This window comes from Akebia trifoliata, chromosome 16, assembly GCF_017979445.1.
Source record: "Akebia trifoliata isolate Shusen 1 chromosome 16, ASM1797944v1, whole genome shotgun sequence".
Lineage (NCBI taxonomy): Eukaryota > Viridiplantae > Streptophyta > Magnoliopsida > Ranunculales > Lardizabalaceae > Akebia > Akebia trifoliata.
Genome location: NC_141390.1, coordinates 8495495 through 8520523, shown reverse-complemented (window position 1 = coordinate 8520523; position 25029 = coordinate 8495495). Strand labels below are relative to the sequence as shown.

The 25029-nt window shown below is 36.2% G+C and overlaps 3 protein-coding genes across 13 annotated transcripts in view; 1 reads left to right on the top strand and 2 right to left on the bottom strand.

Moving 5' to 3' along the window:
- Positions 1-6170, top strand: part of LOC147382510 (Trimeric LpxA-like enzyme) — a 69069-nt gene extending 62899 nt beyond the window's left edge. For all 11 annotated transcript variants that reach the window (XM_086429450.1, XM_086429447.1, XM_086429446.1 and 8 more), the window contains one exon: positions 5963-6170. In XM_086429450.1, coding sequence (XP_086285576.1) covers positions 5963-5995 — 33 coding nt within the window. In that variant the 3' untranslated portion in view covers positions 5996-6170. The remainder of the gene's footprint in view (positions 1-5962) is intronic.
- A 5328-nt stretch (positions 6171-11498) lies between these two features.
- LOC147382509 (protein PHOSPHATE-INDUCED 1-like) lies at positions 11499-12350 on the bottom strand. The gene has a single exon (XM_086427173.1). It carries the CDS (start codon positions 12315-12317, stop codon positions 11499-11501), a length of 819 nt encoding a protein of 272 aa, XP_086283299.1. The 5' UTR covers positions 12318-12350.
- Positions 12351-14591: 2241 nt separating this feature from the next.
- LOC147382508 (protein trichome birefringence-like 13) lies at positions 14592-22108 on the bottom strand. Its single transcript, XM_086428017.1, has 8 exons — positions 22058-22108; positions 21864-21928; positions 20748-20920; positions 20463-20640; positions 17726-17866; positions 17326-17446; positions 15414-15548; positions 14592-15061 (listed from the first exon to the last, which is right to left on the bottom strand). Exons 1-8 carry the CDS (start codon positions 22091-22093, stop codon positions 14810-14812), a joined length of 1101 nt encoding a protein of 366 aa, XP_086284143.1. The 5' UTR covers positions 22094-22108; the 3' UTR covers positions 14592-14809.
- Between the last annotated feature and the right edge of the window lie 2921 nt (positions 22109-25029).

The window sequence follows — 25029 nt, the reverse complement described above, 5'->3', positions numbered from 1 at the left end:
TAAGTAAGTTTTGACTGTTTGTTGTTTACCGGTGATTGATAATGGCATCTGGAAGATTATGGGGCCTTGTTCATGACTACTATTTCGGTGAAACTTTGATGATAAGAACTATTTTGGTTTGGGAATTTCACTTTGGTATTCCTTGAAGAAAAATGATTATGGAGCATTGTTCATGACTTTTCTTTTTTTAAGGATCAAGTAGAAAAGATGTACAAGTCTTGGATGTCAAGAAGACCAATACAACCAAAAGAGAGCTAAGTGCACAAAAGAGAAAAGAGTCCTAAAAAAATATGATGATGACGTCAAATATTGAAGAGTAAATTTTTATTTAGTTTTCTATTTTAAGGCTTTAATTTGATGTTTTTTGGGCTTATGCTGATATTTTATTAGCCCATGATGTTAGTATAGGTGTTAGGGGGCAATTTGATAATTTTACAATGAGTTTTCATAGGCTGAAAATTCATGGGAAATAAAGTTACGGGATTTGGACATAGATAGCATTTTCTTATTTTGTTTTATTTAAGTTGTTTTAAGTTTTATTTTCAACCGTTGGATCTCATTATTTTAGTTGGATGATTGAGATTAGATTTAGGGTTTAAAGAACATTATAAATACTTGTTTCTTGTTATAATTTTCTTCAATGAAGAATTATGATGAATAAAAAGAAAGCTTGAGCTTAATCTTCCCAACAATGGGTGTGGTGTGAGACCATTTTTGAGTGAGTCCAATATAACATTCTTTTCTTCTAATCTTTATTTTTCTTTTTTATTCTTTTGTTTTTCTTGATTTTCTAGAATTCTTGATTCTTGAAACCTATAAACCTCAACCCTTAATCATTTCCCCATTTTCTTTAGCCCTTATTTCATGAATTTCTTTTTCAAATCTTTTCACCCTTAATCCTTTTCTTACCCTACAAACCTTTAACCATTTTCATTGGGATTGTGGTCGCACTTGCAAAGGGTCATAATTAAATACCCTAAACCTTCCCCTAATCGTAATTTCAAAATATTGTAATTGGAAAACTTTGTGTTTTACATTTCAACATATATACAATTGGGATTTTGAAAATCTTTTCCTATTGTTGCCCAAATCTTTACCTAAAATCCTAAACCAAATTCCCTAAACCCCCTTACTTTCTTTTCTCCGCTTACCGTCTTGCATCAAAATAACCCTCTATATTGTTAATAATTTGAACCTAAAAAAGCATGGAGGATTCAATATTTTATACAATAGATTCGGTCTATTCTTCATTTCCTTTGAACTCTCTTGGTTTTATCCAAAGACCGCTACAAGCTCCAAAGGGTAAAATCTCCGAAGTATCACCCATTTTAGATGAATATGCTAAGAAAGATCAGCTCTAGAAGACAACCATCATCTACAAGCATCCAACTAACACAAACAAGCTAAAAAGGTTGTCTTGTGTATCCCTTGTGACATTGCAATGATTAAGGTGGTTAATAGTCTCCAAGATTTGCACAACAGTTCTAGGACTCTGTATTAGCTTTCATATGGGTTAATAGATATTTAGGCATGTCTAACATCAACTATAAAAGCTGTTTAATAGGTTAGTAATCCCCTATCCATGTACTTTGGACTATGTCCCACAACCAGGGTATTAGAGGCATGGGATACGTATTCATAAGGAGAAGATAATATGTTGAATAACTTGTCATGTGACCCATGATGCAAAATAAGTTTTTCCCATGCAGCCTTTCTATGGGGATCCAAGTGGTATCAACAATGCAATTATTCAAACAACTGTTTGAACATTTGCAGGTCATTTGCCACCTTTTCCATGACTTTCTCCTAACTATCACTATCATGTCCAAGTGAATTCATGAATGTGAATCTGTCACTACTGTTGGCACTATATCCAGTACCCAGTGAAACATAGTCGGGTCTCATGGCTTCCTAAAACTTTTCGAATATGTTCATGCTCGAAAGGAAGTCTACATAACTATTTAGCTACTTTCTCCTCTTCTCCATGTTTTTTTAAAAGAGGAGTTTAAATGTCACTTCAGAGAAATGCTTTTTCCTCTCACCTGAGTCATATGTTTGATGCACAACAACGTACATACGGCTGAGAAGGTTGGAAAAGTCTGAGAGAGAGAGAGAGTACCAAACGATGCCTCTCCCTTAGGTCTACAATGAATTTTGAACACATTAATGATTTTTTCTCAATCCCCCTCCCCTCCACCCAACCCAACAATCATACACATACTCATAAGCACTTGAGGCTTGAAGCTAAATTGTGTAGGTAGAGGCATGATCATCATCATTCCTTTTTCTTTCAAAACCATTGATTGCACCATTTTTATGTTCAATTGGTGTTGTAAATGGCCTTTATTATTTTTATTGTTTTTGCTTCCCCACCTTTCGGGTGAGTCTAATTCCACGATCACACGTACACTGCCCCCTCTGAAAGTCCTATGTGCAACTGGTTGAGTCTAGGGTCAACCGGACCTTGGAGGGTGAATTACTTCATTGCTTCTTGGGGTTTTGAACACTTGACCTACTCTTCCTGAGGAGCTTATCAAGGCTCAATTTGCCATTAGGCCAACCCCCTTGGACTTGTAAATGGCCTTTATTATACTTCATCATATATTGTGAGGGTTACCCTTTGACCAGTACAAATTGTACTTTAAAATTAATTCTTGCTTGCTTCTAAAATGACTTATGTTGGTGCATATTGTTGGATTCTGGGGTATGTATATTGATGTTTATGGCCGAGAGAATCAAGAATCTTATGACCATATATTGACGCTTATGACCATCTCCCTTATCCCCCTTTCTTTTTAATTTGGTGGTTCAAGCTCTGAGAAAGATGATAGCTAGGACGAATAAGGTGGGGGATTTGAGAGGGTTTGGAGTAGTGGGAGATGGTCTAGTCTTCTCTCATTTTCTGTTTGCTGATGATACTCTTTTGTTTCTTAAGGCTCAAACTAGTCAAGTTTGTTTTCTTCAGGGTCTTCTGTTGTGTTTCAAGGCAATCTCGGGTCATCTGATTAATTTGAGGAAGAGTACAATCTTTGCCTTGGGAAAGGTACTTGATATCCTTACTTGGGAAGATTTCTTGGGTTGCCAAGAGGGTTTCTTTCCGTCCAAGTATTTGGGCCTTCCTTTTGGTGCCCACCATAGGTCGTCTAGTGTGTGAGAATCTGTACTTGAAAGAATGAGAAGATGTTGGGATCTTGGAAAGCGAAGTATCTATCAAAAGTAAGAAAGCTTACTTTGATTAAAATACGTTGTCGAGTATCCTGATTCATCTCTTGTCCTTGTTTACCATGTCGAGAAAGGTGGAAGATCAATTTGAAAAGTTGGTGTGGGATTTTTTGTGGAATGATTGGCAAGGTAATCAGAAGTTTCACTGGGTGAATTGGAAGTTAGTGTGTTGTCCTAAGAATCTTATGCACATTGTTGGAAATTCATATATTGATGCTTATGACCATCTCCATTATCCCCCTTTCTTTTTAATTTGGTGGTTGAAGCTCTAGGAAAGGTGACAGCTAGAACGTAAGAGGTGAGGGCTTTGAGAGGGTTTGGAGTAGTGGGAGATTGTCCAATCTTCTCTCATTTACAATTTGTAGATGATACTCTTTTGTTTCTTGAGGCTCAAACTAGTCAAGTTTGTTTTCTTCGGGGTCTTCTGTTTTGTTTTGAGGCAATCTCGGGTCTTCCAATTAATTTGAGGAAGAGTACAATCTTTACCTTGGGAGAGGTGCCTGGTATCCTTGCTTGGGCAGATTTCTTGGGTTGCCCGTACACATATTTGGGCTTTTTCCCTCGTGCCCACTTTAGGTCGTCTACTGTGTGGGAGCTTGTGCTTGAAAGAGTGAGAAGAAGTTGGGCTCTTAGAAAGTGAGGTATCTATCGAAAGGAGGAAAGCTTACTTTGATTAAAAGTACATTGTCGAGTATCCCGATTCATCACTTGTCCTTGTTTACAATGCCGAGAGGTGGAAGATCAATTTGAAAAGTTGGTGAGAGATTTTTTTTGTGGAATGATCGGTCAGGTAATCAGAAGTTTCACTTGATGAATTGGAAGTTAGTGTGTCGTCCTAAGATGTTCTAAGGGTTGAGAATTAGAAGAGTTAGGCAAGTTTACAGAGTGTTGCTTGGTAATTGGCTTTGGAGGTTTGGCCTCGAAAGGGAGGGGTTGTGGGGAAAGCTTATTGTGGCCAAATATGGGGAGGACCCGATGGGGTTGGTGAGCAAACCAGTTAGATTTTCCTTTGGGTGTACTGTGTGGAAGGGTATTTGCAATCTGATTTCAGAGTTTGAGATAGAGGTAAGCTTTAGAGTGGGTAAAGGAGATCATCCTCAAATCTGGTAAGACTGCTGGCGTAGTGAAACCCCTCTTCGGGACTTATTTCCAGGTGTGTATCTTGTGTCCAACAGGAAAGGGATGCCAATTTCTGCCTTGTTGATTTTTGTAGACTGATTTCTCTTGGGATTTGGGGTTTTAGAAGAAGTCTGAATAATTGGGAGGTAGTCTCTCTCCTTCAGCTGTTGTTTTCTGCAATTCCATCTCCAGTTTTGGAAGATCGCAGGATCTGGGAGGGTAACCGGGAAGGTTTGTTTTTAGTTAGCTCATTCTATTCCCTTTTGGTTGGTAGCACTGAGTCTCCTTGTATTTATTTTTGATGCTCTTGTGGGATGGTTTCCCTTGGTCCCCTCTAAAGTGTTTTTCTTTGTGTGGTTGGCTGCCCTGAATACTTCCTACTATCGATTTTCTTAGATTGAGGGGGTTGTTCCTCGTGGATTGTTGCTGCGTTTCTAAGGCAAGTGAGGCGTCAGTAGATCATATTCTTCTGCATTGTAATTTGACATCAACTGTGTGGTCTCATTTCTTATCTTTATTTAATTTGACTTGGTGTCATCCTTTTTCGGTCTCTTCTTTTCAAATCTGCTGGTGTTCCCTAAACTGTTCTGGTAGAGAAAGGATTCATCTTAAGATTGTCCCCTTTGCCATTTGTTGGGGTCTTTGGAAAAGAAAGGAATGGGTTTACCTTCAAAGGAAAGGAGTTACTTCTCAAGCATTGATCTTAAACAATCTTAGTCTGTTGTTTTTCTGGTGTAAGCAATTTAAGAGTTTAGGAGTTTGTTTTTTTGAGGATTTTGTGTTTAGATTGGATTTGGTTCGTTCTAAGTCTGTATAATTCCACTTTGTTGCATCTTTCCGAGGATTTTTTACCCTCTTTTTAATAAAACTTTATCTTATAAAAAAAAAAGAGTCAGGAATCTTAGATTGGCAAGGTATAAACTACATTTCTGTATTATATTCACTACAATTAAGAAGCAAACTTTTTTGGGCCAGTAGGACGCTACTAGTTACGACCATTATGTGGTGTACCAAATTACATTTTCTAATTGTGAACTGAACCTTAACTGCCAAGTGTTGGTTAATTCATTTCTTACTCCATGTTGACAAAATCTGAAACTTAATTGCCCATTCCACCAAATACCCCATTGGAGTCTTCATGACAAATGACCATACTAAAGACTAAAGCTGACCTTGAACTGTTGTGCTTTTTCGTCCTTCATTGCCACAATGGTGAATGAATGGAGGCTTGGTTCAAGTTCAAGTGAGATTCATCATTTAGGTCATCTGATTCCCATCCAACAAGCACTCATCACATGCCCAAGATCATATCCGACATACAGCAAGGCACATTTGCATGAGAGATTATTCTATTGCCACGCCAACTTTTGTTAACGCCACTCAATTCATATGTAAATCACCAAAAAGTAATTAGCACACATCTTTGTGTGGCATTGGTAAAAGTTGGTGTGGCAGTAGATGCTCTCATTGCATTACATGCAACATCATCACATCTTCAACATCAACTTCATCGGCAAAATCCTTACCCTGAAAATTTGAACAGTTTTCTGTTTATTTTAAAACCTGACAGTGTTAGTTGTACTAGTATTTATGACTTGATACTTGTTGAATGTGGCTGCAGTGGTTGAAAGAGGCACCTGAAGAAGATGACTAATGGAACTGAAGATGATACCAAATTAAGCCCCTGTTCACTAGAGACTAAGAAGTGAAATATTAGAGAAATTTAAATATAGATATAGATGTGTTTTTTATTATTCTGACAATTTTAGATTTTGGTCCTAACTACAAGGAGAGCTGAATTTACTTGAAAAGCTTTGGCTTGATCTTAACAGATGAAAGAGGAAGCTTAGTCTGGCTTTAATTTGGTTGGACTGATATATATATATATATTTCCAGTATTTTGAAAAGGGTAGGGTTTGGTTGGGATCCTTAAACTTGTTGGTAAAGGAACTCATTTGTTCACAAACAAATAATTAGGATAAAAGGTCTATTTTCAGGATATATCATGGATCAGTAAAAGACAAATCCCAATTGTTGGATTTCGCATTTATACTGTTGGGATTATGTGAAAATCTACAGATCCCAGCCATAATATGTTTTACCTTATATTTATTATTATTATTCTTACAAAAATCCTGTATTTAATTGAACCAGACCGATTTTACGGAGCAACTAGTTGCACATTTTTTACTTAAAAGGAAAATAAATAGCCTTGCTTGTACTCTCACTATTATAATTGCACTCCAAAAACAAATGGTTGCACTGCTTTTCTTATTATTATTGAAAATAAAGAAAAATCACAGTACCAAAGCTTCGTAAACACTCTAATTTCAGTTTTCAAAGCTTCATGATCTTACAAGGGGTGGTTGCCAAAGAAAAAAAGTCAAAAGCAAGCATTTTTTTTTGGGGGGGTTGGAGTACTTGGTGATGTGAAACTAGTCGGTTCCGACTTCATAAAAAAAAAAAAAAACAAATTGGTCGGGACACTCACTTTTGGTTTTGATTTTTGTGTTGTCAAAATTCGGGTTCCACCTCATGTAGATACCTTTGTTGCATTTTTCAAAATGATGGGATACTTCTTTGTGCCTAAGCTATTATAGTATGCAATGTTCATTACATCTTTGACCTTAATTTCATGAATGTTGACAAATTCTGTTTTCCTCATATATTCTTGTCCGTCCTATTAATGCACTTGTAGGGTTGTAAATTGAGCTGGGTCGGGTCAGCCCAAGTCCTACGCCTAAGCCCGGTCATATTGTCAGGTTCAGGCTGGTTTGTTATTGATAGAAGCCTGTTTTTGTGGCCCTGTTCCAAGGCCCAATCTTCTTAGGTGTTCCAATTGCTCCCAAATCGGTATTGGTATCCAAATTAATCTCAAGTTTGATCAACAAAATTGTCTCAGAAGTCAGATTTAAATTTGACCATTGAGAAAGGAGTCCAAAAAGCTATCCATGCTTGGTTAGCCCCATCAGAAGTGAGCCAAATGAGTCGATCTCACCAATTTGGGTCGAGGTTATACAGTTGGTGTCAGATTAGGTTGATTTGGATCTTGGATGATTAGAAAGCTTGGAACCAATCTTGGTGTCTAGATTTATTTGGGATAGAACTAGCATGTTGTACAGAATTGGATTGATTGGTGGGAGAGAAGAAATCCAAATAGGAGAAAGAGGCAAACTTTTTCGATATAGGGATCCATATCTAAGTGCCTAGATAAGTCTAATTTGTAGGGCTGGTTTTGGACCCTTGGAGCAGTCCCGAATATGAAAATGGGTTGATATCCATTGATCTGATTGATTTTTGTCTAAGACACTACTGTTAAACAATCTAAATGCGTTTGTCTACAAACTTTCATCTTCAAGTTTTTAACTTATCCAAACATAGCTAATTATTTATATCTTGTGTAAAATCTTTCATTTTTTTTTTTTCCATCCAAAATCCTATCGTGTTCTTGAGATTTGAGGTCGAAGGAGAGAAAATTATAATGTAATGATTTTTTGACACATGTCCCATCCCCCTATGCCTTCATCACAGAACCGTACATCATTTGCCTCGGGATACACATAACCATAAATCTTTTTCTTGTGTATCCCGAGGCAAATGATCTATGGTTCTGTGATGAGGGCGTGTGTTAGAGGTAGGGCGTCATATTATCATGATTCAAAGTTTAATGATTAAAGACGAGGTTACCCTAAACACCTGTTGTCTTCAAGTTATTAACCTTTAAGATAAAATATTTTTAATCATTCAAACCAATAATGCTAGAGAAATTCTAGATATTTCTATAAAAAAAAAATCGATCCTTATGCTTCACCAAAATTTATATCTTATTCTCGAGGTTTGAAAAAGTAGAATCTTATATTAAATATAAGGGTAGAAAATAAGTTGAAGATGACTGATCTCGGAAGAAAATCAATGGGTTTTCAGTTAGAGGTTGAAGATGAGGATTGAATTTGTGGGAGAAAGAAATGCCTACACCAGTTATTTTAGTCTATCAAGCCTAATCACATGTAGAGTGAATCTTGTTTCACCATTCATGGTATGTTTGTGGCGAATATATTTCATGGCAAATTAATTTTTTTGCCCATAATCATGGAATATTTTATTTTATTTTGTTTTTTATTTTACGAAAAACCAATTTCTAGGAAAATGAAGGAAATAAACAAAACTAAAATTTCAACAACTTTTAAAATCAAATCTGCTATTAATTCAGGTATGCCAATATCTACTCTCACTATCTTGGGGTTTCAATGATTTGTGGATCTTAATAAAGTTGATTGTGAGGCAAAAATGACAGCACATCATTTATTACTCATTGGTTGAATATGATTGAGATAATAAATATGTGAGGCTATTAAATGTACTTATGAGTATTAATCAAAGTGAAAGATACATTATAGAATTGGATCCACAAAAATGATATATATATATATATATAGGTCCCGTTCGGCACCCTAAGTTTTACCACACACTTTAACAAACGCGTTTTGTCCTACATGGGTTAGAAGTTTCGGAATGGGCTGATTTTTGGTGAGGATGATCTCTATGGTGAGGAGATCATCCTCACCAAAAATCAGCTCATTCCAAAACTTCTAACCCCATCAAAAATGATTTATAAAAAATGGACGGTCCACGATTTTTCAACTTGTAAACATGGGGCTAAACATTTCGGAATGGGCTGATTTTTGGGGAGGATGATCTTCTAATCATAGAGATCATCCTCACCAAAAATCAGCCCATTCCAAAACTTCTAACCCATGTAGGACAAAAAACGTTTGTTAAAGTGTGTGGTAAAACTTAGGGTGCTGAACATTTCCCATATATATATATATATATAGGGTCCCGTTCGGCGTCAGTCCATAAATCAGTCGTTTTAACAAACGTTTTCAAACCGTTGGATATGAAGCAAACGGGCGCTTGAGATTAAAAGTTGCGTTTAAGTTATATTTTAAACGATATTTACAGAGACGTCCTCCATCTTTGTAATAATTAGTGCTACCCCCCTATATTCAATTAAAAAAAAAAACAGAGAGTTTAACTCTCTTGCTCTCGTTTCTCACTAAAACCCTTCCTCTCTCTCAACCCTCTCTCTCACTCTCTCATTCTCCATCTCAAGAAATTGAGCTACAAATTGTAGAGGCAGTATTTTCTTTGACTTCAACTATCGTGACTTTGGTGTTGGATGGGTTCAATGTCTGTATATTTGCTTATGGGCAGACAGGGACAAGAAAGACATTTACAATGGAAGGAAACTCGGAAAATCGGGGAGTTAACTATAGAACCTTAGAGGAATTGTTTCGGGTTTCCAATGAACGCAATGGTATTGTGAAATACGAGTTATTTGTGAGTATGTTGGAAGTTTACAATGAAAAGATTAGGGATCTTCTAGTCGAGAATTCCAACCTACCATCGAAAAAATAAGTATTTTTTTTCTCTTCACATTCTTCAATTGGTTTAAAATGGAAAGAAAGAAGAAATTTTTATGGGTTTTGGATGTTTGTGAAAATTTATAAAGATTGGAGATAAAGCAAACAACAGAGGGAACATAGGAAGTTCCAGGGCTAGTTGAAGCTTCTGTGTACAACACAGAGGAGGTATGGGAGCTGCTTAAGATTGGAAGCCGAAAGCGAGAGAGAATGAGATAGTGAGAGACAGGGTCGAGAAGGAGGCAGGGAGGGTATTAGCGAGAGAGGCGCGGAGACAAGAGAGAGAGAGAGGGTCGCACGTTCAAGCAGGGAGAAGGTGAAGGTGAAGGAGAAGAGAGAACTCTCTCTCTTTTTGTCTTCTTTTTGGGTTTTAAGTATTTAGGGAGGTAACATTAAATATCCCTAAGTTTAAGGATGGCGGTGTAAATAATGATACATTTTTAAGTTATACGCAAAACGGCTCCCTATTCAATCTGTGCCGTCCAAACGCATTTTATCTAACGGCTTGAAAACGTTTGTTAAAACGACTGATTTATGGACTGACGCCGAACGGGACCCATATATATATATATATATGGGAAATGTTCAGCACCCTAAGTTTTACCACACACTTTAACAAACGTTTTTTGTCCTACATGGGTTAGAAGTTTTGGAATGAGCTGATTTTTGGTGAGGATGATCTCTATGATTAGAAGATCATCCTCCCCAAAAATCAGCCCATTCCGAAATGTTTAGCCCCATGTTTACACGTTGAAAAATCGTGGACCGTCCATTTTTTGTAAATCAATTTTGATGGGGTTAGAAGTTTTGGAATGAGCTGATTTTTGGTGAGGATGATCTCCTCACCATAGAGATCATTCTCACCAAAAATCAGCCCATTCCAAAACTTCTAACCCATGTAAGACAAAACACGTTTGTTAAAGTGTGTGGTAAAACTTAGGGTGCTGAACGGGACCCATATATATATATATATATATATATATATATATATGGGTCCCGTTCAGCACCCTAAGTTTTACCACACACTTTAACAAACGTGTTTTGTCTTACATGGGTTAGAAGTTTTGGAATGGGCTGATTTTTGGTGAGGATGATCTCTATGGTGAGGAGATCATCCTCACCAAAAATCAGCTCATTCCAAAACTTCTAACCCCATCAAAAATGGTTTATAAAAAATGGACGGTCCACGATTTTTCAACGTGTAAACATGGGGCTAAACATTTCGGAATGGGCTAATTTTTGGAGATGATGATCTTCTAATCATAGAGATCATCCTCACCAAAACTCAGCCCATTCCAAAACTTCTAACCCATGTAGGACAAAAAACGTTTGTTAAAGTGTGTGGTAAAACTTAGGGTGCTGAACATTTCCTTATATATATATATATATATGGGAGGCGTTCGGAGGCATCAGTTTCATCAGTCATTTTAACAAAAGTAACCCGGCCGTTGGATATTATTAAATTGGACGGTTGAGATTGCTTATTGCGTTTAAATTATAACTTATAGGTTTTTACAGCGCCATCCCTCATCTTTTGATTTATTAGTGTCACCTCCTTGAGTGAAAAACAGCAGAGAGAACTCGTCTATTCTCTCTAAAAGTCTCGAACAACTCTCTCTCTCGTTCTCGCTCTAGCTTCGCTGAAACCCTCCTCTCTCTCGCTGCAACTCCTCGACGAAAACCTCTCTCTCTCTCGCTCGCGATGCTGAAACCCTCGAACCTCATCTGTTCTCTCTAAACCCTCGAAACCCAAAAACACCAGGACGATGCAGCCTCAAGAGGCGCTTCTGCTGGTCCTTGAAAGTAACCATTACCAAATGGGTTCGTACTGGTTCCAGCCAAAAGGCTAGCCAAGTTAATAACCATGCCATCCAAACCCACATCGTTGTTGGGTGCAACCAATGGTGGACTTTGTGGTCCATAAATCGGTTGATGAAACGGCCAAGCGCATTGACCCAGACACTGAGTCTCTGAGTTACCAACCCAGATGTAAGCAAACTTGTAATTCTTGTTCTTAACCTGGGAACTCGAAGAAGACGACCCATGGGTTCCACACCTGCTCGAGCAAAACCCTTCAACGATTACATCAGAAGAAGTTAAAACCACATTAATGGCATTCTTTTCCTCGCCTTTTGCTGCCAATCTCACGATTTGTTTACTTGTTAGAGATTTACCCATTGAGTAGTTCTCATCGAGGATTTGTTTCCCCATTATTGAGAGAAGAAGAGAATTGGATTTTTTGGAAGAGAGATGGTAGTATTTTTGGGTGGTTTCCCACCAAGTGGAGACAGATGAGTTGTTTTGGTTTTGGGGTTTGGAAGGGTAAAGAGAATTGAGGAAATCAGAGACGATAGCGCGTTGAGAGGGCTTGAATTTACCATACCAGATGAGATTGATAGAGATTTTTCCAGAAAGAAGAGGACTGTTGTGGTATTTTAGGAGAAGAGGTTGTTCTGTTACCAACTTGGTGAGTCTCCTTCCTGCAAAGGAGAAATGAAAGAAAGAGACCACTAAAAGGAGTTGTAGAAGCAGAGTTGAAACAGAGGAAGCCATGTTGAACAAGATCGAGAGCCTGAGAGAGAGAGAGAGAGAGGAGCGAACGAGCGAGCGAGAGAGATAGAGAGAGAGAGAGAGAGAGTGTTTCAGAGAGAGAAAGAGAGAGGAGACGAGAACTCTCTCTGTTGTTGTAATTGTGCCAGGGAGGTGGCACTAATAATCATAAAAACGAGGGATGGCGCTGTAAAAAACAATAATATATAACTTAAACGAAATCAACAATCTCGACCGTCCGATTCAACAATATCCAACGATCGGGTTTCTTTTGTTAAAACGACTGTTAAAATAGAGGCATCCGAACGCCTCCCTATATATATATATATATATAGGGTCACGTTCTTACGACCGTATTACGACTCACATTGCGACACACCGTTTTGTCTTATATGGGCAAAAATGTTTGGAATGGGCTGATTTTTTGTGAGGATGATCTCTATGGTGAGGAGATCATCCTTGCCAAAAATCAGCTCATTATGAAACTTCTAGACCGTCCAATTTTTGTTGAAAAATCATAGACCGTCCAATTTTTGTAAATCAATTTTGATGGGGTTAGAAGTTTTGGAATGGGATGAATTTTTTGCTAACCAAGTGTCCGGGCTAGTTTGCCCGCATCACGACTAATTTCGGGGAGGACTACCACAGCAACCCACCGCCAAAAATGATATATAGTTCACATGTTGAAAATAACTGTTAAATTGGCACACGTGCATGTGAAATGTGACTCTTTAGTGGGAGTTAATTGCAATCACCCCTCAGATTATTATTATTATTATTTTTTGTATATTTTTGGAATTCTTTGTAGATTTCAGCTGATCAAATAATTGTATGTTAATAATGTCAATAGATGTTAGCATCTTCTCTTGTGACCACCACAACATCAAGTTGCATATTTGTTCATAAATATTTGGGATTTGGTTGGGTATACCTACCCCCACCAAATACCCATCAAATGTAAATGAGGACAATACCATTATGTCCCTTAGGTAATTGAATACTCAATGACCCACAATCCAAAATTCCATGTGACATACTTTTTCTTTATCAGTAACTAGAAGGTTGCATGTGCAAACCCAAATGTATCTAAAGAGCTTATTTGTAATTTAAAATATTTATTAAAAAGTGATTTTGAAGATACATAATAAAAAAGGATATTTTTGTAATTTTAAAAATTAATCACCGTGATTATATTAAATTAAAATATAAAATGAGGGCGTTTATGGACACTCCAATTTTGGTGTCGAACCACTTCTACTATGCCTTGTCTCATCATAATAGGAAAGATATTTTGTACCCTGATAATATCAAAATGAGTCATGATGACACGAGTGAAAAACATCTACGGCTCCTACAAGCTTCCATGTCAGGAAAGTGAGATATGAGGTACAATCTTGAGGTCACTTCAGCATTATTCTATCGAAATTTCGCAGAGTTGCAAAGCATTACAATGCAAAATTCCATACAAACTCTTATGCAAACAAAATTTGGGCCTTCTACAATGACTTTCGTGATGGAAAAATTCTCTACCATTTCTTAAGAAAAATCGTGAGTGCCATTTGATAAAATTTTACCACGATATGTAGAAGGGCAATCAATCACTCGAAGACAACACAAATATTGTTTTATTTACCCAAAATAATTCTAAGATGATATGTAGAGGAGACAACCAATCACGCAAAGATGACAAATATTAATTTTACGCAAATTTAAGAGGATATGGGAGGATAGCAAGAAGGCCATAAAGTCAAAACCTAACTAATGAATCCAACTAAAATCACTATCAACCTTAATATTATAGGATAAGGTTTAAGCTGGTGAAGACCCATTTACAAGCATATATCAAGTTATTCATGGACAGCAGCCACACTTGGTTTAGCTTTAAGCACAATCAACATCAAGGATCCAATTAATAATCCAAATAAAAGAAAACATTACTTGATTTAATCAAAATCCAAATAAAACAAAACCAAAAGCTATTCATGTTAGAGTATTTGGATTGTGGGGTCGTTGTCTTTGATGGGTACTTTTACAGCTCCTAATGAAAGTGATCTTGTTGATTTATTGATTGATCCATCAATGGCAGACATCTCCATGATCTCTTCAGTTTGATCTCTAGGCTTAAAAACTGCTTTGATATGACATGCTTGAACTGCTTAAGATGAAAAGAACTGTTTTTCACCTTTACAATTCATGTTTTGTATAATTTCTAACGGTGCAAGATAGAAGAGAGCAAATGTAACACAACATCAACACCACCACAACCAACACAAAGCGTTATTCCACAGATTTGGAGTCTGCCGATTGAATGTCATAGATCATGAGAAATGTAGTTCCAAGGTACAGACAGTACAGTAATAGACCCAAAAATATACTCAATTGAGAAAGTTAATTTTTTTTTTTTTACAACAATGGGAACTGAAAGCTTTTTCGTAAGTGTTCCTCTTCCTTGAGAACTTGAGAGAAAAAAAAAACAATAATAACCCGCATCAACATTAGATGTCGTTTAAATACGATGCAAGCAAGTCATTCCAAGTGTCAGTAATGCCAGGTAGGCACCAATGCATACAATCATCATGTTTCTTCCCTCCTGCAGTCGATGGATGGGCATCTGCTCTGAACTCACTCATGTGGGTAACGTCCAAAATGTGGAAACTCGAGCCTTTGAGAGCTTTGTACAGGTGCAGATTGACGAGGCGTGCTTCCACATTTGTCCCATTGCTCTCCAAAGAAAACATTTGCTCAACCTGCAACCAGATAAGCCCAGAGGTTCAATCATTCTAATGATTCACTTTCATACAAATTTCCAATTAAGATAGATATGTTTGGGACCGAAAATACCTATTCCCACAAATAATATCTATTTATTTGTCATCGGTAAGCTTGTTAAGGTTGGAAGGGAAGACTATATGGGGATGATAGAACTTCAAAATGGGTCTGATTTCCAGGGCTTTGCCTGGCCATCATTGCCTTGCTTGAACTTGGAAGGACCCATACTGCCTAGTATCCCCTAATGCTTCTAACAACACATTTTTGTAAATATATGTTAAACTTAATATCATGGCTCCTTGAAATCCATAACCATATAATAAAGGATACCTGCTCTGGCAACAATGGCTGTGCACATTGACATGAACCACCTTGGTCCCAGTCACCCCCTTCAAAATGTCTTGGGGATTGTGTGCGAAAGAATTTGATGGCACCTGGTCGCATCTTTCTCTCTACAAATGAGATCTGCTTTGAAATATGTTGTTAGAAGAATTAAAATATTAAAGGCTCAATTAATCCTCATGGAAAATAAAGATGAGAGAAATATACCATATATCTTATAAAACAATAAGGGGTGTTTGGTTACTGTTACAATTCTACTCCAGATACACATTCTCACTGACAGAGTAGCCTTAAAGTTTTTGTGGAATCTACACCTCAACCACCCTGTTAGGCCTTTTTTAGGTGTAAAAAGTTCTACGTTCAAATAAAATGTGAAAGCTAATAGATGAAAGTGTACAGGGTGAAAATCAATTTTCATACATCTATTTCGTATTTTTCCAATCACAGGGGCTTGATAAAGAATGAATGAGACTGTTGACAGCCATTATGAAATCTCTCCACCCCCCCCGGGTGATGATTGCAGAAAAAAACGGAACACCCCCAAAATAATAGAACCATTCTACCTGAGAGCTACTGGACAATCAGTAGAAAGGCGAAGGTAGGATTGTCTGAAGAAAATAATTAACCTATAAATGAATTTATTTAATGATCACAACAGGTACGGTATCATTTAAAATAAATTAATAATAAATAAAAAAACAGCGGAGTGGGGAGGGAGGGGGGGGGGGGGTGTGGATGATGTGGTACCACAATTCCAGAAATGAAGTTTCAAGAAATCTGTTACTAAACACAGAAACAAACATGCAGATGAACATATTAGCAAAAATAACCAAGTACCTAAATTGTAAAATAAATGTACCAGTTCCAAATCAATACCAAGAGTTCAAGGGGGTACTCCTACATTACCTTGAAACTGAGCACATTTTTCTTTTTCTTTTTTATAAATGCTCAAGTAGAAATACACAAAAATTGCTAAGTATTCTTAACCTTTTCAAATCTGACTTAACCCAACCCAATTTGCAGCTTGGGGTGAACTCAGGCCTGACCTCGATTAGTTCAATTGTCTAAAGCTTGAGCTGGGCTCGGGCTAGACCTCAATCCAAACCAACCCACCCGACATATTGACAACATAGAGCTGCTGCTATAAAAGGGAAGGAAAGAAGATATTATCTGCATGAAACTTGTTCTGATAATAATGACAAGTTGAAAGTGGAAACTAGAATAAAAAGAGAATATTTTTCATAAAGAAAAGAGCCAGTGGAGGAAGAGAAGACCACCCATTCCCCAGAGAGACAGAGAGAGAGTTGTCCGAGGAGGGAGGAGCTGTGGGAGAGAGATACAGAAAATTAAAATGAAAGCTTGATCCTATTTCTATATAGTATATATAGAAATAATGGGTGAGGCCACTGGTTAGTTGGGTAGCACAAGGACTCAGCCCGATCCAACCCAATTTTCAGTCAGCCAGGAGTCTCCACCCAAGCCTAGTCTGAGCTTCAAAAGTACTGACCTGAAGTTGGGTTGAACCCTGACGGGCTTCGATTGGGCCCGTCCAAGTTGCAATCCTAATTGTTGAGGTCATCAGGTCATACTCAAGAACGACATGCGGCATGACATCATTTGATAGAGCACAACTTAGATGAATGATTGTGATTCATGTGCAAATTTTTGGAGCCATTTCAGGTTACTCAACTTCTTGGGGACATTTATGGATGTAAATAAGTGCATTTTTGTCAAAAACCAAGATAGTGCATATCCTTCTTTACCCTATGTGAAGCTTGGTCACACAGGCTATTTTGCCAATGTACATGTCTTGTGTTGGCCTGTCTTAATGCATTTACTCAGTAACAGTATATATCATGTCTTTTCCAAAAACAACAAAAGTTGGTAAATCTCATAGTACCATGTGTTTTAGAACCATATCTAAGCCGAGATCAGGCTGCGTGGGAGGTATTACAGGCAAGCCCTTTTCAAAGAAGATCATTGGAGATTTAATTGGATCAAACTTAGAAGGTGCCCACCACCTGAAAATAAGGAATTGAAACCAAAAGTCAACAAAATTTCTTATGGATGAAAGATAGTTAACTTCACTAGGACTAAAGAACAATTCATGTAATAAACTATAAATTGTAGCAGGTGAATGATTAGATGCACTACAGTGTTTTGACCATGTCACAGATAATAGTAATACACTTGCAACCCATAAAAACTAAGCAAGAAAGCATTATGAACCTTCATAGAGGAAGATCCATCTCGAAAATCATATTGTAGTCGTGAAAATATTAATTGGAAAATATAATTACCAGTGTCCTGTATTCAAGATAAGAATATCATGAAAGCTTGGAGCCTCTTCCCATGTGCTTTCTGGAACATCAACATCCACTCTAAAGCCTTGTTTGTATCCAAGGGATTCTAGCACACCTCCATTTGTATTGGCTGACCACCTATATACATAACATTCATGAAGCTTGAAGCCATAAAATATAACCAATGTATGAAAATGGGCTTAACCCAACTAATTCTTCTCCATATAGTAAAACCAATGAAGACCAAGTAAACAACTTAAGCACCAAAAAAAAAAAAAAAAAAATGAAATAAACATTCAGAATCAAATCCAAGCAATATGCACCATAACAAGACTATATATTTTGAAAAATGCTCTTCACCAACATGAAAAGTTGACGGCCAGATAGCTTGCCGCTTTTTCTTCTAGTTGCTCAAGGATTAAGCATACAATTACTTAGAAAATTGTGACACTAAAATTCAAGGATCTTAATTCTTTCTAAAAGTCCAAGACTTCTGAAGTTAGTTTGAACACCAACAACAAAGACCATAATCTATAAAACTGATGAGGACATCAGGATTTCTTATTTTAGAGTTTATCAGTGGAGGAGGACAGAGGCTACACTATCATTGTGGATGGATGACATTTGTTTGGGCCTAGTTTGAGGTTTCCATGATGATTAGAGGTTGAAGACCCCATATGCATTGCATCTAGAAGGCTCCACATTGGAAAGATGCACGAGGGATCATTTGATGAATTAATTATGGAAAGATGCACGACATCAGCTGCTCGAAGTAATTACAAAAATTTTGGGGCTGATTTCCTTTCAAGAGTAAATCATTTGACGAATTTAGAGGTTCTTTCTTTCATAATCTTGGTAGTTCTGCCCATGATCCTTACCTATTGGAAAAAAAGAAAAAGAAAGATGCATGTGGGATAGCTATTGGAGCAAGGAAGGCCCATTGTGCCACATTTAGAATTAGTTTATATTTCTTTATTCAGCCAAGGACGTATTTATTATTAGTTAGCTAAATTATGTTTAATCTTAACCATAGAATTATTTTAGTGGTTGAGATTAGTTCTAAGGCCAAGAATATCTATATGTATATACTCTAGTTACGTTTATCTTAGGAGAATGATAAATAAGAAGATGACTTTTGAGTTTCACCAAAGAATGTGAAGCCTTTTTTTTGGTGTGATTCCAAGGTATTTTCTGCACTGCCCTTTAGTTTTTTGTTAATTCTTCTCCCTTCTTCTCTTTTTCTTACATTACAAACCTAACTGTAGACCTAAAACCCAGCCGAACCTATCTAACCCAAATTCTATCCCAATCGAACCTATTTAGACCTAGATCTACCCAACTAAAACCCATTCAAAGCTAAAACTACAACCCTACCCACACGTATACCTCATCGGACCATAAATCAACCTATATACCCAGATGAATCCTTTTACCAGCCATAAACCCCTCAACCAAACCATATTTCAGCCTAAATCTGGTTCTTGACGTAACTCAATTACCAACTTGAGCCTAGCCATTCTTGAAATCCTTGAGAGGGTCAAGAAAATCTGCTAGTGTTGGTTTGGGATCCTAGTTTAGTGGAAGTAAGGTCTTCCATTGGGAACCTCCAATTAATATCTTTGAGATCCAACATTGTGGACTGTTAATTGCCTCTTAGACTTTCAGAGTAATTTATTATAGATTTACCCTTTATTTTATAAATAGAATCAATGTTTTCAGAGGCGTAAGCCTAGAGGCATGCCTCAATATGAGGCATACCAAAAACGTGTTGGGCCAGTAGACTGAAGCATTCAGACACTCTAGGCGTTGTTGATGCGTTACGAAGCGCTAAAAAGGCGTACGCCTCAGCCAAGGCTTGACTAAGGCGTAAGCCTCAATTGTAAATAGAATTTCCCTTTTTTTTAACTAATTTTTATTTCCATTTAAGGTGTAAGCCTCAATTTGTTGTTGCTGCCATACATAATATTATTAGAGTATTTAGAAATAAATTTGAATATAACTAGTAATATATGCAAGATAAATTGTTGATTTGATTGGATTCATAAATAGTATTTATAATATATCGTATTATGCAAAGAAACTCATTAAAAAATAGTATTTAGTTATATGTTGCAATAAATATTAAAAAGTTATTTATTGCAAAAAACTTTCAATTATTATTTAAGTATAAAATATTTGTTTCATGATAAAATATAAAATAGTAATACTTTACATAATTATTGATGTAGGGGATTAAAACTTGGATTCAATTATATGGATTTGAAACTTAAAATTCAAAAATATGTGGAGGTTTACCCTAATCTTTTTAGATTTAAATATTAATGATTTATATATTTCATTATTATTTATTTACGAATTACATGCAGGCGAGGCTTATGCCTAATACCTTGAAGCTCTTTTTAGCTACACTATTTCAGAGAATATGGAACTTACTCAATGGTCTTCTTCATTTGAATAATTAAAAATGTGACGTGGAATTTCAACTAAAATGCAGAAACTTGGCAATCCATCAAACACAGATTAAGAATTGAATTCCCAATAGAAATACTTGGTCAATTCTAATTTCATCAATGACCCAAATACCTAGTAACTAGCAGTATAATAAACAAGACAACTCTTTTCTCAGTAAATCAAGAAAGGAAAAGAGAGAAATGGATAAGTAATTAACAAAATACATCATCAACTCATCAAGCAAATATCACTTAATCAATGTAGCATAACAAACATAGCTTACCTACCGTAATGAGCCAAAAGACTCGTGCGATGGTACGCAACAGTAAGGTTGTAATGGAGAAAGGTATAGCCGCGGTCTGCCCCAGCTGGGCGCCACTTTTTTACTTCATTTGATACTTGTTTCAGAGTGCACACAAGAGAAACAAACATATTCCTATTTAATGAATCACCAACAAACCCTGCACCATTCAAAAGATTCATAAACACAATTTCCCTAATTTGACAGAATTCCCCAAATTTAGAACCAACTATTAAGCATTTGTTCTAAGAAAAAACATTTTTTTACCAATATTAGTGTTTCTGAACCTCTCTAGAAACCGAATCGGATCGAATCGAGGGAGATCACAGCCATTGGGCTGCCAACGCCATTTGATGATATCTTGAGCATTGGATTTGTTGTTGGAAATGCAATTCCAACCTTTGAAGATATCCTTGCAGTTGTTATCGTAATGCGTAGATCTGAAAGATGGATCGTAAATCCAAGTTCCATTAGAGAAATCACATAATTTCGGTTTATCTTCCGTGTTCTTGAATTCTAGGTCTTCGAAGGAAAAAAGAGATGTTTGTAGAGCCTTTGATAGCTGAGAAAAAGAAGAAAAGCGAAGAAACGAAGCAAAGGAAAGAGAGCAAGAGAAGAGGGATGAGATTGGTATTCTCCTTCGCTTTGTTGTTGTCTCTAGTGGCCATGAATGGTCCTCGCACACAGCTCACTTTAGCAGTGGGAATGTTAACAAACGAAAAACCATCGTTCCTTAATTCGCGTTGTTGTTGGCTGAAGGTAAAATTCTAGATAGAATAAAATGACATAATAAGATTCATAGTTAGAATAAGGCTTATTCATGGACAAAATAGCAAAAGCGCAAGCTTAACTTGTAACAATTTGTAATCCATTGAGATAATAGAAAACCCATTTTACATACAACATGAAACAAAGCAGAATTGAAGAAATATGAACAATAAGACAATTTTAACAAATTTGCTACTCAGATGCCAAACCAAACAAAATAGAATTAATAAATCAAACTGAAATCTTTCAATAAAAATTGAAAGCTATATGTTAGAATATATATAATTCAAATTTATACATCAAAAAGTAATATGATTCATAACAATTTGTGATCCATTTAGATAACAGAAAAACCATTTTACATACAACATGAAACAGGACAGAAATATCAAATTTGTAACTCAGATCCCAAATTAAAAAACACACCAAAAAAATAAATCAACATTTATGATGAATTTCCCCAGTGAGGGTTCAATTGCTTTAAAATGGATGAAATCTTAAGCTACTAAACGATTCCTGCCACTAAACCCTAGACCAAATCTGAGCTGAACAAAGTTTCTAGGGTTCATGGAACCAAATGATAAAAACCAGAAGAATGAGAGAGAGAGATGATACCTCAGGTCGTCTCCTACTCGAGAGAGAGGTTTCTTCGACTCCTTCGTTCCACTTCTCCGGGGTTTCTGAAATTAGATTAAATTTGTTTGTTGGGGATTAAGTAACAATAGCTGGTCTGCCAATATTACATATCTTTGGAAATTTTGAAAATAAGAGAACCAACATGGAATTAAAACTTCTTTCTCTTCTCTTACCTCCTCTCTCCACTTTTGGAGAGAAAATTTTGGCATTTTCCCCTTCTCTTCTCTTCTCTCCCCACTTAACAATCAAAATAGGAGAAATGGATAGAAAATTGCATATTTTCTCTTTTCTTGTCTTATCTTCTCTTCTCTTAATCCAAACAGACCGTTAGGGTTTTCTAGGGATTGGGTGAAGTGTGGCTTATGGGGGGAGGGGTTAAGGGTTTAATGAAGAATATCAATTTTTGGTAAAACATACATTCCTTCGTCACACCAGCATACGTTAAAGTAAATTGGAGCAACTCATCGAGTAATCCATGGCGAGTTCAAGAATCAAAGGAATTTGAATCGATTCTAGAATCACAATACCCATTCGAGTAATCCATGGCGAGTTCAAGAATCAAAGGAACCTAAATTGATTCTAGAATCACCATACCTTTTCTATCATACCCACCAAATCGATTTTGTGATTGAAGTATAAGTTACCTAGGGCTCCTAACTAAGCTGCTCACGTATCCCAATGCATTTATTCTAAAAAAAATATGCCACATAGACACCGTTTCTTTGTATAGGAACAATATATCGTACGGATCGTGGAGTATGGGCCTCTATCCTTTACGTTGTGTTTAGATTGAGAGAAACGGAGAGGAGAAAATAAACAACTCTCTCCATTTATCTTGATTGGATAGTTAAGTGGGAAAAGAAGAGAAAAGAGAAGTGAAAAAAAAAAGGTGAATTTTCTTTCTCTCCAAAAGTGGAGGGAAGAGAGAAATGGAGAGAAGATCTTTTAAAATATTTTATAATTTCAATTTTATCTCTAAATCTCTTTTAAGATATTTTAAAATTTCAAAATGGTCCCAATTTCTCTAATGTCAATCCAAGCATGGCGGAGCAAAATTAAGTTTCGCATCTTTTAATGGATTTCTCTTCTCTCATGTTCTCTCAATCCAAACAAAGTGTTAGGATCCATGGTTTAGAAGAATTCTAACCAAATTATGCTTAATAAAAGGATTTGAAAATGGACAATCACCCAATTATGAAATTAGAAATGCATTGATCAATGATGAATTTTTTTTCCTCAACATTTTTTGAAAATTCGCCAAATTTTGCATATACTTTCATGTGAACTTGAAGCTTTTAATATCTTTGAACTCATCAATAATTATCATCGAACTCAAAATATTAATATTATTAAACACGATAACATAGGTGATGAACTTGACATGTTATTTTTAATTACTATTGAGTTCGACAATATTTTCATTAAAAAAACCATCGAACTCGACAATCAATGTTGTTGGTATTTCCAATTGAGTCGTGATAATATGACGCCCCCCCTCTAACACACACCCCCATCATAGAACCATAAATCATTTGCCTCAGGATATATCAAAAACATATTTATGACTATGTGTATCCTAAAGCAAATGATCTACGATTCTATAATAGTTGTTTTGAAAAACCAGATTACACATGGCATTTTCAATTATCGAATAGAAACTAAATATCCTTTATTCCCATCACTACCCAACATGTCCAAGCAACTTTTAAAACAACTATTATACGATCCAATCCTCCACTTAACTTTTGTAAAATAAATACATTCCATTATTGATTACGATGACATATGCACTCCAATCAATTTGATTGAAAGATAATAACGTAAGGTAAATAAACATCCACGTGTCCAATTTTAAAAGGTCACACGTCATCTTTTAAATGGAAGTTTGGTAGTGCCATTTCAGAAAGGAAAAAACTTTGAAGCCGCCGCTTCGAAATTTTGAAGAAATCCTCCTCTTTGTAAGACATGTGGCTTTTTGAATTTATTTCACACCTCTATCTTTCCATCAAAATTGAAATTCCTCACATCCACATTTGGAGTTAAGAGAAAACAAAATGGGTTGGATATCATTTTAGCTCGAACTCAGATACAGATCCAAATAAAAAATTAAGACTTACTTGGATATTGATATACTTAGATCCGGCTTGAACCCGACCCATTTTAAGCCTTACACATTTGAGTTTAAATACCAACTTGGTTACCATTTGAGAATATGGATCAAAATGATTTATGACTCAAGGATTGGTTTTGCTTATATGATATTGTATAGTGTAATGTAATAGGTATTTGAATTAAAGAATTATTAAAAATAAAAATTTGGTTCACAGCCAAAGTGTTTTGTCCTATATGGCCTAAAAGTTTCGGAATGATTTGATTTTTTGTGAAGAGATCATCCTCACAAAAAAATGAGCCTATTCTAAAACTTCTAAGCCCCGTTTATAAATTGAAGAATCGTGGAGTGTTAATTTTTACTGTTAATATGTAAACCACTTTTGATGGGTTAGAAGTTTTGGAATTGGCGTTGATTTTTTTTGGAGGATGATCTCCTCACCCACAAAAAATCAACTCATTCTGAAACTTTTAGCCCATATAAAACAGTTTTGGCTAGGAATTTGGCTGTTAACTTGACCCACAGACATGTATAGAGGAGCATTTGGTTGACAATCATTGGGACAAAACGGAGTCAAAACTTTTGTCCTATGTGGGTTAGAAATTTTGTATTGAGCTGATTTTTTGTGAGGATGATCTCTATGGTGAGGAGATCATCCTCACAAAAAATCAGCCCAATTTGAAACTTCTAACCCCATCAAAAATATTTTAGAATTGTGAATCGTTGCTTTTTTATCGAAAATTTTTAACCACTCAGAAGTTTCATATTAAGCTATTTTTGGTGAGGATGATCTCCTCACCATAGAGATCATCCTCAAAAAAAATCAGACCAATCTGAAACTTTTAAGCCGTATAGGACAAAATTTGTTGGCCACAGTTGTCATCGTAAGATTGTCAGTCAAACGCTCCCCATTATATAAAAAGGGGAGACGTTGGGAGACAAAATTTTTCCTATGGTGACAAGATTATCCTTAGAAAAAATCAGTCCAATCTGAAACTTCTAACGCCATCAAAAGTGATTTACAAATTAATGATA